This window comes from Syngnathus leptorhynchus, chromosome 9, assembly GCF_054491065.1.
Source record: "Syngnathus leptorhynchus isolate UIUO chromosome 9, UIUO_Slep, whole genome shotgun sequence".
NCBI lineage: Eukaryota > Metazoa > Chordata > Actinopteri > Syngnathiformes > Syngnathidae > Syngnathus > Syngnathus leptorhynchus.
The window spans coordinates 4814820-4828964 of record NC_141203.1 but is presented as its reverse complement, the minus strand read 5'-3'; the positions used below and the strand labels follow the sequence as shown (position 1 = coordinate 4828964).

The window sequence follows — 14145 nt, the reverse complement described above, 5'->3', positions numbered from 1 at the left end:
AAGTGAGTTTAAATGTCAAAATCGGTTTTAATGCTCAATAAAATAGAGAAAACTAATAATATAATAAATAATTTTGGCCTACATCACAAATGGACATCATGATTAATTATGATTATGATATATTATGATTAATATGTTTTCGCTAAAATGGCAAACGCTAATGTAAGAAGTTAGTTTAAATGTCAAAAACGTTTTTAATGCTCAATAAAATAGAGAAAACTAATAATATAATAAATAATTTTGGCCTACAACACAAATGGACATCATAGAAAAAGAAATTAAGGACACTCATTAATTAGTATGTCCCATTTATAGCTCAACACTCCCTCTTCGAGATTCTAGTGGACTCCGCTAGTGCTTGTTTAGACTTTGATGTGGGCTGAGAATAAGTCTACGTGGAAGGAATTGGGTTTTGGAAAAGGTGGGGCTCCTACTGAATTGAAACAATTTGTATAAAATGTGAGACTTGAGACTTGTATAAAATGTAACGCTAAAACGGATTATTGTTCTTTTTACTACACCTTGATTTCATATTGCTATCCAGGCAACTTCACAGAAGACCTTCTGCAGAGCCCCATTCAGTTTTATCAGCAGGTGGGCTGTACACCTGCCTTGAACGGGAAGCTTATTTGCATGTCACATCGATTACAATTTGACTATTAAAAATGACGTGCTTGGTGCCATCAGAATTTTACATAATTTAGTTAATTAACTTAGAAATGGTTTTACTTTAATCTAGAAATAGAGCACATCCGTGTAAACAAGAAAAAAAGGAAGGCATGGCAGACTCCGCAATATTTTAAAAATATACATCTTTGTGCCTTCAAATGATTTTCCTGATATATTATGTAATTAATTTGGATTAAATCAATTAGATAAATGTATGGCAAGCATCTTACCTCAATTGTATTTTGAAAAATAAAATAAAAATAAATATAATAAAAGAACTGATAAATGGTCTTCTGTGACTAGGTTTTGCAACAAATTCCCCCCTAACAACACAATCCATGCAGAGGCATGTTTTATTTCAAATCCAATTTGTTATCTAAAGCATCCCCGAAAATATTTATGTTCTACTGAAATTATTTTCTTTGCACAAAATCCTTTGCATGGTCGGGCTCAGAAACATTCAGGAAAGTCCTAACATCCTTTTGAGAATTTTGTCTAAAATGAAAGAAAATGTTCATTCTTGTTCCATTTTAAATTGATAATTTTCCTGTAAAAAAATAATGGTGACTGTCAAAATAGATAATTGAGACAATATGCCAAAGTTAATCCTGATTAATCAGTCACATCTATTATAGTCACATCTCATAACGACGTTCTACTGCAATTAGCTGCTCATATATTGTCATTAGAAGTCTATTAAAACATCAAGTCATTATTCGGGAGCTTCCCCGGGCGGGGAGGAGGAATTAGAATAAAAGCACACACATTTGCCTGCCACACGGGCCCCATTAAGATTAATGGGGAAATATGTAAAACGCGACATTTTAATTCTCCTCCGACAGTGTTTTGCATACATGCACGCACGCACGCCCTCTCGTCATTTATGAAAGCAATCTCAGGCAACACATCACCAAACACTGCTCGCAGACTAATTGATTCCCGCCGCAATTTGAGCGAGCTTCTAATCGTGTTAATTGTAATTTACTCTCTCTGTCTGTCTCTCGGGGAAACGCTGAAGACACGCGTTTAAATAAAGCAGCCGAGCGGGATGGAAGATCATATCAGTTCCACGCATAATAGACACGTCATGTAGTATTACACAGTGCGGAGACACACGCGGGGATCCATTTAATCTGCAGAAATGTCATTGGAGTTGTGTTTTTGTAGAGAGAGCATGAACACATGTTAAAAAAGGGGAAAAAAGAAATACTGAAGTCATTATTTCCACTATTCCTGCATACAACTTCTTCCTCTCAGCAGGGGACACCTGTTGACAACTGGCAAACTTAGTGAAGTTCAGTAATGGCATGGGTCTCATGTGGTGCTCATGGCGGATACATTTTAAGCAACATGTGCATCACTCTAACGCCATAGAGGGGAAAAACTAATTTAATTAATAATCCACTCCATGGCAGACACGCTGTGCTCTAATTTTTTTAAATCAATTTTTGATTAAAAAAAACCAAAACATTATTTGCCGATTTGAGTACAACTAACGATTGAGGTCACCCTGCTAAATGTCACTTTTCAAGCCAAATTTTAGATTAGACAAGAATTTTGTCGCACGTTACAGAAAATGTATAGCCTAGTACTATTTTCCCGTGCCTTTGTCCACAGGTCACTTCCAAGCAACAACTCCACAATAATGAACTCAAGGGGGGTTGGGCACGGTGAAGATTGGGGGATGCTCAAACCCCTGAAAAACATTCCGCAAATATGGTAACTAAATTGAATGCTTACTTTTCCTGGGGTTGTCAGTCAAAATTCCAACATGCAAAAGACTTATGCCATCTTAATTGCGTAAAAGAATAGGCCGAAAAGAATCAAGTATTTGTCCTGGTTTTTCTACTAAAAGCTATATATATATATATTTATATAATGCAAATTTTATAATACACATATGCAAACACAATTAAAACCCCTTGTATAAGATAAAATCCTACTTAATTTTTGCAATGTAAGGCTCTAAAAACCTTCCGAAAAGAAAACATGAGCCCTGGAAAATTAGTGCTATTTTATCTTAAAATGATGAAATAAATAACTAAAATATCTTATTTTCTATAAAATACGAGTAAAATCACATTGACAATTTGTGGCTTCACATTTTCCTTGTTTGTACTGTTGGGACGAGTGTGCGGATTCACTTAATGAAAGCCGTAAATAGAAGGAGCAGTTTTGTTCGCCGACCTCTGCATCAGTTGTGAAAACAAACAAACACAAACGCTGGTCAATAGTAGACAGCAAAAAGTGGAGCGGGAGTGGGAGGAATAATGTGGCCAAATGCCAGACAGACAGCTTACTATTGGGGCCTTTGGCTTGGGCACAGTTTTTTTTTTTTTTTTTTGTCCGGTCGGGTCCTGGCGCAGACCCGGGCCTGTCTGCAGACACAATACATCATACAGTGGCAAGAAAGCGAGGGGAAGATGAGTGGATGAGGTGGGGTGTAAAGGGAGCTTTTCATTGCCATGGTCACCAATGGCACTATGAAGCACTTGCGACACCCCCCCTCAATTATCCTCAGGAGAAGACAAAAGCTAGGATGGGCTGTGCTGGGGCAACAGCGCTTTTCAAACACTATGGTTTGCCTGCGTGCAATTCCACGCCGACATATTGTAGCATGATAGTAGGACACGCACCACCGCTGGGGTTCCGAGTACTGCAAGAGGCGGCCCGCTTGGAATAAAGTGGCTTCACCTTAAATGAGAGATCAGGCAGCTTTTATTATATTTGCCCACAGTTAAACCCGCAGGCTGCCCGCGCAAGGAGCCGCATGACTTTTGCTCAAGGGAGCCACACAAAGACGCTAAATGGTGAGTTCACGTTGTTCTGCGTTTATGAGCCGGCCCCTGAAGAGGGCGGGAGCTGGTGTGAATGGGGGTGAATGGCTCTCCCGCAAATCAAAATAGTGTTTGTTTACCCTTTTCGCCCAGTGGCTCTGACCATCAAGATGCTTTGATGGTGACCTCGAGGAGAATGCAGGTGTGGGCACGTGATGATGGAATGATGGCGCCACTCCACCAGAAGCCCCCAGGGAACAGCTTGTCCAAATGTAGAATTTTCGCCCCCAAAAAGTCCAGCATTCCTAAATTGAAAGCAAACTTGGTGTCAGGCAAAGTCCAGTGCCTGCCTGGCCCGCGGCCCCCCTCCACCAGCAGATCTATGTACTTGGTCCCTGGCGGCCCACATTATTTTTGTGGCACGGCAGCAGAGAGCGTGACGATGTTCTGCGCTTGCTTCAGGGAGGGCATGTCAATCATGCTCCCGTGGAACGTGAACGCACCCTGGGAAGATTGAAAAAGAAAAAAATGCAAGTTAAACGTTCATGTTGTGAAGATATAGTTAGTGTTGGGGTAAAGAAGTTTGTTTGAGAATTATTTTATGCATTCATTTGTAGTACGGCTAACACAGGATAATTTAGTAGAATTCCATTCAAAATGTAATGAAGTTTAATTTGCAGGAAAGTGATATTTTGGAGTTTACTATAAAACCTAAGAAAAAAATACACATCATGAGTGCTTTGAAACTATGGGCAAACTATTGATTTGTTAGCCATATTTAGGGAAGGTGTTATAGAACTTTTTGGGGGATGGGGGAGTCTCCGTGCAAATATATTCATTTGCAGAAAATTTGATATTTTTAGGAGGGCATTGGTCGTATTTGTGGAAAATGTAATACGTACATGAAGCAGAGGAGTTTTTTTTTTAGGGATTTGTTTTAAAATTTCACAAGAATGAAGTCGCTTGTAAACTGCATATCTGGAAGCCTACAAAATTTCTTACAAAAGCATGCTGTATATAATTTTTTTAATGATAATTGAGTTAAAATAAGTCACTATGTAATGTTTCTGCAACACAACATTGTTGAAACTGAGATGTGAATGACGCAGAGGGCAAACTATAACTGTAGCAGGTTGGGGGTTGACAGAAGAAGCAAATTAATACTTCACTTTTTGTTAGTTCCAATGAAATTTTCATTACAACCAGCAAGTCGCTAGAAATGGCGATATCATGTACTCTGGTGGGAGTGTGACTTGGTTAAGAAAACAAAACAACACAAAAAAAAACAATACACAAAAGCAACAAAGTTTTTCAACCCCTTATATAGACTTTACACACACAAAAAGGCAGCCTATAGGATCCCTGGTGCCAGGCAGGTTAAGAGCCATCATCGTGGGGTGGGCGGCGAGAGAGCGAGAAAGAAGGAGACAGCGACAGTCCGAGAAAGGGGGAGACAGCGAGCGAGAGAGAAAGAAAGAGAGCGAGAGCGAGAGAGCGATGTGGGCAGATTGTGTATTACCACAGAAGATAGCCTACCGAGCTGGACACATAGGATCCAACCATGCACTAAATTAGGAACAATAATATTGTACACTTAATTGGCCTGAGGACTCCCCCCACCCCTATACCTCCCCCTCTTCTTATGTTGTCTCTGAGAGTCACCCAAGGGTATACACTTTGCATTGTGGCCAGCTACGGAGGTGTGCGAGAGGGACATACAAGAGTACACTTGTGTCGTACTTTTTGTGTTTGTATGTCGTTAATTTAAGAATACTTAATTTGCTTGTTATGGCTTTGGAAAGAGCATTTAAATTGCTGCATTTAGGAGTTCAACTGAGCTTTAAATGAGGTTGCAGCTTCAGTGACTTAATAGACGTGTTGTCCCGAAAAAGAAAAAAGAAAAGTGCAAGGCAGGCACTGTGGCTTCTTTTTGGCTAAACCATTGTAAATCTAGACGAATATGACGAGATGCCATAGATGAAGAATAAGTAAAACTGGGAAACATTAAAAAAGGTCACCATTAAAAAAGGTTACCTTTCCTTCTTTCTGGTGTTGCTCAAATGCTGCAATGAGCTCTTTAGCCCACTGGATCCTCTGCTGACTGGGAGAGAATTCTTCCTGCACGGCCTGGACCTGCCCGGGGTGGATGACCTGCTTCCCTAAACGCACAGAAATAACACCAACATTTGACATTTTCAAAGAATTCCACATATTTTCAAACCCATTTGTTGATTTTAAAACATGGAAGACAAAGTTTTTGTATAAATACATGGAAGCTGTGTGTTTATATTTGAGGCGTCTGAGGAGGGCCGGCACCAGACCCCGGAGGACTGTGCGCATCATTAACGAGAGCACCCCACCGCCCAAAAACACTTCACAGAAGCACAACGCTTGCATTTAAAACAACCGAGGCAGCAGAAAATATTGACACCGGGAGCTGGAGAGTGTGTTGTTTTTTTTTTTCTACTGTTAAATAACCTTTATCGTAATATATTTGCACATGTTTATGCAGAAAAACTGTGTGCAACGAGGTGTCACATTGATTCACCCATCATTTTCCTCTCACAAAACTGCGGCATGAAGATAAATATTACACTTACTCCACTTATCGCATTCAGATACCCATTAATTTACTGTCATTTGAAATCATTTGTTTTTCAATACAATACAATAGCAAGCAGAGCTGAGGGAAATAATGGTGTGTTACAGCAATGAGGGAGGAGAAATAGGAGAACTGAATCTGAATTTTTAAATGTGCACGCTTCTCAGATTTAGATGATAGTGATGAAATGCAAATTATACTCGCACTCGGCACACCTGCACAATAGAATAAAAAATATACCTTATCCTTTGCTGTTATTACAATTCTCACTACACTACACAATATACTGAGCAAGAGCAGGAGCAATGGATAACAAAAAAATGCACAAACATTATAAAAACAAAGTGACAACTGCAAGAACAAGAACAAAAAATCTGTTAAAGTGGGTCAGAGGAAACTGAACTGGGATATGGGGGGGTCGTATAATGTAACTAAAACTTACTATTTTTGTGAAATTAATTTTCTTACAAACACAGACTTTTCTTGTGAAGTTATCACTCCATTCTAATAAAATGCAGCACCTTTGCACTTCTTTTTATAAAACACCAGCAATATTCTCATAGAAGATTTTCATAAAACTATGACTCCATTTTGTAAAATGCAACAGTTTATCCCCCATAACACTACAACTTGATTGTTGTGAAAATGTGAGTACGTTGTTTTCCTCATAATGGTGCAGCTTTGTTATAGATTTCAGACTCACCACCCTTATAAAAATATCCTCATGAAATTTTTCTCACAAACATACAATTTGTTTTAATATAAACACAAAACCGAATCCTATAAAATGACAAGCGACAGTAAAAGAATGAATTTATTTTCCTTGTACAATTGCAACCGCTCATGTTAGACAACTTTATAAGATACTAAAACCAATATGGTAAACTTACACCTTTTCTCTTACAACTACAATTTCAATCGTAAACACTCTTTCAAACCCTCAATAGTTTATTATAACAATAATAATTAATGACCACCATTTGTCAGACTGATTAACACAAAAGTCACTGCCACATGTAAATCTTTCATAAGCTCATAAATTAAAAATCGGGCTGAAACAGATGCCAAACTCAAACAATCCTAAATCAGAATTTACTATACCCTCACCCTGCCCGCCCAAAAAAAAAAAAAACCTCCCGGTTAAATATGGCAAACACCACAGACATAATCCTGTGTACATTTGCAGATCAGACTTGTCTTGATAAGTTACGCCGGTTATGAAACGTCTGGCGGCGGACGACAAATCCTTCAAAAAAAAAAAAAAAAAAAGGTGGGCCAAGCCAAAGGAAGCAAACCAAACGGGAGCAAATGGCACGAAGGGGTGGAGGAGAGGGGCCCACTCCTGCCATTCAAGCTGATCTCACCCCAGTTAACCCCCACTAATACACACTCATACTGTATACACACACATGAACACACACTGCGGTTACAGGCTGTTGAACGTCTCCTGACATTGTTAATTAGGCTACAAGCCGTCAACGCCTTTGTGCGCTACTAGACATTTATTTTAAAAACACTCATTTCACGTTTGCGTGGATGTGAGGACAAGTGCGTTAACACTGCTATGTGTGCGAGTGCCTGTGTGCTTAGTTGAGGGACTTACCACATGCAAACACTTGTTGGCTAGCTGAGGAGTCGTTTATTGAGGCTATCAAGGCCAGTTTTAAAAACAGCCAATGAGTGTTAAAAAAAAAAAAAAACTAAATTTGAGAAGTGTTTGTTTTAAAAATTTGTTGTAACTTTTCTTGGGGTATAATACTAGGACTTTGCCCTCAGAAGATGACAATTATACTCTCGATGATTTCACAAATTGTTTTCTTAACCTGTAACTTAACTAATTTTAGCCAATTGTCTCGAAATTTCAAGGTTACAACTGGTGTATGGTGTCAGAATGCGAAGCACAAGAAAGCACGCTCAGTTAGCATCAAACTTATTGTTTTTCATTTAATTATTTTATATTTATGGCACAATTTTTTGGGATAAATATTTACTGTAATTATATTGCTATGTACAAATTCTGATTTACAGCAACATCAAAGTGAGGACCCCCAGTAAAAGGAATTTATATTTGCAAAATAACGTTTGATATTTAGAATGTTATTATGAAATTCAGGTTCTATGAGTGTTGTTTCATGTGTGTGAGTGAGTGTGTGTGTTTATGAATATATGCAATAAGTATGAAATCTTAGTCGAAAGCATGAATATGCTTTCACAAATCAGAATAGTGTAAAATTTGGAATGCATGTATGCAGTGACCACAGTGGGAATTGTGTTTTAAGAATGTGCCACTTTGGTGGACAGTTTTACATTAGAGAGTGTACATGCAGCTATGGGAGTGACGGCATAGGCGGAGGAGTCTCAGGTACTCTTGGTTTGAAACCGATTGCCAGCCACTTCAATCCACTGCCAACAATCCACCCTCCTCCCAAAATGCATCATGCATGCCCAGCGGCCAATCGCGGGCTGCCATGTGGAGCTGTCACTTCCTTGGGCGACGGCTATTTGGCAAAAATGCTCTCAGGCGAGTGATGGGCAGGGCATGGAAGTGGAACATTCTTCTTTTAAAAGCAGAGAATTTTGTCAACTCAACCAGGCAAAAAATAGTTTTGAATAGAGCTCACAGAGATGTGAAACGGCACTTAACAGTAAATAAACTGTAACGTTAAGGCAACTCTATAAAACCCAATTCCTCATCAATTACAGGATTTTTGGTGGGAGAATTTTCTGTGCTTTGTGTTAATGGTGACTTGGGTTGTGCCAAGATCAATTACTGCTCAGGTATATACTTTTGGCAGCAATGCTTTACGGACTAGTAATAGCTTTCAAACCAAGAGTCTTGCTGCATTTTTGTGGATATTGAGCTTTCAGTTACTCAGCCAACTGAGACGGACATTTCATGTACCTACATAATGAGGAAAAATAAATGATCCAAAAAATAATCCACACAGAAGTAAAATAATCCAACATTTTTTAAAAAGTTACTTGAAAATTTAAATGTGAATATACAAAAATCTCAACAAACAATTTCTGGATATCCAATAAACTTGAATTTTGGAATATAAAGAGTTAGTAGATAAAAATATGCTAAAATATAATATAATATGCTCTGCTCTCATAAATATAAATACTTTCATTTGAATTAACACTGCCAGAGAGGTAATCTAAGAGTGTGTTCATTATCATGGCTGTGGTTTATTTTACAGTTGTTGATAAAGTGAATTAGCTAATAAATAATTCTACAAACAACTCTGTGTGATATACTGTAAGGTAGTTTATCTCTCTGTCAGCATTAAAGCTAAGCATTATTAATGTCAGTCTTTGTATAGGATCTTAAAAAACTGCATGCCTAATGAATTGGCTGTGAGTTTATATCGCTTCCTCTGTCCTTAAGGAGACAAAGCATCACAATAACTATGTACTGCAGGAGGGCTGGAGGGAATGATTGGAATATCCCTGGAGTAGACTGTCCTGCCGGGATGTGCTGCATGAGCACGCGCACACTCAAGTCGGTTGCTTGGCTACAGACACGCAGAGTGCCCAGTTAAAGTCGCCTCTGCTTTCGGCTGATAGCTCACTTTAATCACACCTGCATTTTCCACAAACACTTGCATAGAAATGTCAGAGCATTTAACAACCATGCGACTTTGTTGTTCATAATTCACAAAAAAAAACAAAAAAAAACACAAAGAATGTATTGATTTGCCTTTGCACTACAGAATTCTACTAGTTTATTGTACAATATACGTACATCACCCCTTTATGAGTGTATCTAAGGACAGAATTTATGTTCCATCTGAAGAAAATGTTGTTCAAAACAGGTTATTCAGGCTGGGTCTACCTAACTGCATGCAACCATCGTTCCCAAAGTTTGCTACCTCAACTGACTGAGTTAGAAATTGAATGCGAAAGGAAGAAACGCTCATGATGATATGGTAAAAAAAGATAATAGCAAATTGAGGTAGATAATGAACAGACAGATTACTGGCAAAATCAGCAAGTCGGTTACATTCAATATTTGTTTGTTGGCTTGTTTTAAGGCAAAGCTGTTTAGTGCTGAGCCTTGGGGATTCCAATGTTGCCATTAGATTTTTGGGGGGTATTTTGTGAAATCTAATATCACTCTAAAAAATGAATGAACTGCTTGAGCGTTACCTGTGAAGCCCATAAGAGCTCCTTCTCGGGCCTGCTGCCTCAGCCCCTCTACGTCTTTGTAGTCGATGTACACCAGGTCGATAGCCTGCAGCCCGAAAGCCTTGGCGGTGGTGACCACTTTCTGCCTAGCGTACAGCAGCTCCTTGGCATCCTTGGTCCGTGTGGCGCCTTTGGGTAAACACACACAGCATGCCGGTCACGTGTCAAGGTGTGAAAGGGAGCCGAGCTAATGCAAAAGGAAGCCAAGGGGTGCACAGGAAGTGAGGATAGCAAGGGGCAATGAGTGAGGAAGTCTGGAACATATACGGTATCGCCGGTAACAAATGCTGCTCTCACGCAGGGGTGCATGGCAGGAAAGTAAATAGATCCATTTTGCTTTTAGGGAATCCAGGCATTAATCGAGTTTATCTTGCACTCCACAACAAATAACATGGGATGTGTTTCTTGAATTTGATGCAGTGCAGTTGTACACCATTATAACCTACAAGCACAATGACAAATGCAAAGCTAAATTAATAACTTTGTAACGGCTGAATTTTATAGAAAGGTATTTTATTGAATTGTTATTGGTGACATGCGGGTCCAATCTTAAAAGTCAACGAGAGACAAAGTATTACATTACTACATGAAATGTTTCAATAGGACTTAGTGTAAGTCACACCAATCTTATGACCTAGTGATTTGTAATATTGTTTACAGCCGTTGCGCTAACAAACCAAGATAGCACAATCGCCGGTCACCAGATTGACCAACAATGTTCCAGTTTTTTTCTTTTTTTCTGTTGAACGATAAGGAACCCGTAATCTTCTCTGCTCAAATTAACCTCCATGTACACAGCAAAGAGAAGAATGCAATACACGTGGGGTAACACGATATTTAGTGTTTGGTCCCAACCTAGCATAAGACCCTGACATCATTATGTTAACTTTAACACACATGTAGTCATGCCCATGTGCAGGACCGGTTCTAGTCATAGGTACTTGAGGGAGCATGCAGAATTGTTAAGGGGCATCATGTGACAGCATATTTTCAATTTATTTTACTACTTGTAATTATTTTTTTTATTAGGGCGCTAACTAAGAACCTGCTACATGACATTTCACGACTTAACACCATGTAAAACAATTACACAGTCAGGTAAGGCAGGTAAAGGCTTTCTATTACAGCTGTGCACAAATGGATGGTAATTTGTTCACTCCTTTGATTGAGCATGGCAAATTAATAATCCAATTATAATTTGTGGGCTCGGATCAGATGATGTGACGTCACTGGAACCAGTGTTTTGTTTACAAGGTAACTGTTTCTGCTAGTCTACTTAGAAACTTAAGCCATGTGGAAACGCCAAGTGACGCAGCTTGAAAGAGAATGTGTATGGAGGTTGTACACATGAAATCATTCCTGATGTTGTTTGCACTCTTCTAGGACTTTTCATGGCACCCTGCAAGTCTTCTCGGCCTGACTGTTTATCTAATGATGTGGCTCATAAGTGCTTCCTAAAAATAATGCAGAACAATATACTATTTATTTGTCATAGTGTTTTTTTTTTTTAAATACCCTCTCCTTATACCAGTGGGAGGTGGTATTTTACCTTTCCATATGAAATACTATCATTAGTAGGTCACACTAGCATGATAACAACGGAAGCATGAGGCCAATTCTTGCATTCATCTTTCTGCTAGAAATACAAGCCATTTATTTACATGCGTCACATTTCATCATCATTTCATCATTTCATCATCATTTCACCAGGTGTCCTCCGCAACCAATGCACAAATATGAAATCGTGATTAACACAGTAATAGGTACCTATACTGGCACAGAAGTCATCGGAACCGAACACCACACCATCGTGATGAAGGCCCGCCTCGGGTGCGAGTCTACGGATTTCCTTGCATACCGCCTGAAGAGAAGCAAAGCAGGTCTATTACAGGTTGGCAGTTAGTGGGTGAAACAGCAGCAAAAATATTCAACTTCAAACAGTCTGGCTTTGTGATTTTTCTTCACAAGGAACACAACAAAAAAAAGCACTGATTACAAAAGTACATTCCTTCTTATCAAATATGCTAATGAAGGCAAAGCCTTTCCCTCGCCTTTACTCTATATCAAGGGTGAAAATTAGAATACTAGAAAACTCAGTAAGCTGCCAGTGGCATATAAACATGAAGGGACAGTGGTAGGATGTCTCGCTTTTTAAGTTTTGAAAAATCTCATAATTGCATAAAATGCTTACAGAAAAGCCTTTTTTTTTCTTGTCTGCTTCTTTTTAATGATGTTTAACAGAGGACCTCGAGGAGGGTACAAATGTCTTTCATTCATTACGGGCAAAATTAACAATTAAATATAACATGAAAATATATATTTATTCAAATTTACTTTTATAGGGATGTGACAGTGTCTGACATTTCTGAACGTCTGTTTATACGTGAGTAGGGTTGTCACAAACAAATGTTTTTGGGATCGATTGTCCAAATGATAATTCCATTGATTACTCGGTGAAACCTAATGAGACAGTTCTTTGATGATAGAAAGTAACCTGAAAGAATTTGAAATACACTTTGACGGACTAAAATGCATTGCGTTGCTGGCCGATGAAGTATTTACCAGTGTACTGCAGATTTTTCCGAGTTGTTTGATGTTTCCCGGAAAACTTTTATGAAGTAGAAAAAACATCAATAAGGTAAAAATAAAAAATGAGTACAAAGTTAAAGAATATTTTATTTGAATTTTAAGTTAGTAGAATGTGGCATTTAACTGATAAAAAAATATGTCATCGAAATTTGGGAGGGGAGTGGGGCTGGTAGTCATTTTTAATTTACCTTAAAGTTGAGCAGGCCCACAGCCGTTTCCACAAAGGTCACCAGGCGAACGGGTCCCGTCAACGACCGTCCTTTCAAGCTCCGCTGAAACCTGTCAACGAACTGAAGAACACAGACGCTGCGACTCATTAGCTCGCTGTTTGCGCGAACAACACAACAACACGGCACCGTGCAATTACAATAAATTAATTTTGTTTGGACAGCAGACATACATCAGACATTTTGTATCCTCGGCAGATTTGAGTGGTAATAATAACAACCCAGCCTTTTGATGATTTTCAAATCCATTTGTAATAGCTTGAATGAATAAATTAAAAGATGCATCGTGCTCTGAGGAACTGTAAAGTCGCTGCTCCTCACCGTGCAGCTGCCACCCAAAGTGCACTTACCACTGCATTATTAGCCCACTCCAAAGAGCTCACACTGCGCTATTGTGGGAGAATTAATTCAGGGGTAAAAAAAAAAAAAAAAAAAAAGGAATGGAAATGTTCGAATACCGGTAAGCGATATGACAGCTTTCAACATCCGTCATGGAGTAAAAAAAGAAGGCGAAGGAGCGCGCAACATTTTGATATGCATCTGGATACCCCCACCACCTGCGCTACTCACTAAGTAGTCATTATACGAAAAAAACATGGCCGAGGGTTCAAACGCCAAAGAAGCAGAGGGAATGACATATTTTACATGAGCACCAGGGAATATTTCTTGGTTTCGTGTGAAGTCTTTGGAAACTGCACAGTGACAGAGATTTTGCATGCTCGTGTAAATACACACAGTGTTTGCATACACATCAAGGTGAGAAGAAACAAGATTTGAAAAGTCTTTTGCAACACACACACGTGCACACACATCTATCAGTGATGGCGTCGCCACAATGCGACACTTCTGACGAGCTCTTTTTTTGTGTCCCTTTGCTAATATGCGAGCTCACCTCGGCAGATCTTAAAACTGGAGTTTAATTCTTTTAAAGACCAAAGCGTTCCAATTTTTTTCCAACAGACCAGTTCACAGCGAGCCTTGGGACTGCCGGTGGGATAGCCCAAATTCCAAAATCTATCATCTGGAAACACACAAAAGCCCCCCTCCCTCATCAGATATTTCTTTTCAAAGCCACTAGCCCCCACCCCCC

General features: G+C 39.1%; 1 protein-coding gene across 2 annotated transcripts in view; it reads right to left on the bottom strand.

Annotated features, from left to right (window-relative positions):
* Positions 1–2526: 2526 nt before the first annotated feature.
* clybl (citrate lyase beta like) overlaps positions 2527–14145 on the bottom strand; it is a 48196-nt gene continuing 36577 nt past the window's right edge. Inside the window, exons 4-10 of one of the 2 annotated variants that reach the window (XR_015067264.1) lie at positions 13017–13118; positions 12007–12100; positions 10201–10368; positions 5481–5605; positions 3835–3950; positions 3587–3751; positions 3496–3515 (exon numbers count right to left, since the gene is read on the bottom strand). Coding sequence is in view for 1 of the 2 variants with exons in the window: in XM_085920512.1 (XP_085776638.1) it covers positions 3855–3950; positions 5481–5605; positions 10201–10368; positions 12007–12100; positions 13017–13118 (585 nt within the window). In the remaining variant the exon portion in view is untranslated. Of the gene's footprint in view, positions 3752–3834; positions 3951–5480; positions 5606–10200; positions 10369–12006; positions 12101–13016; positions 13119–14145 lie in introns of both variants that reach the window. The other variant, XM_085920512.1, reaches the window with a different exon arrangement.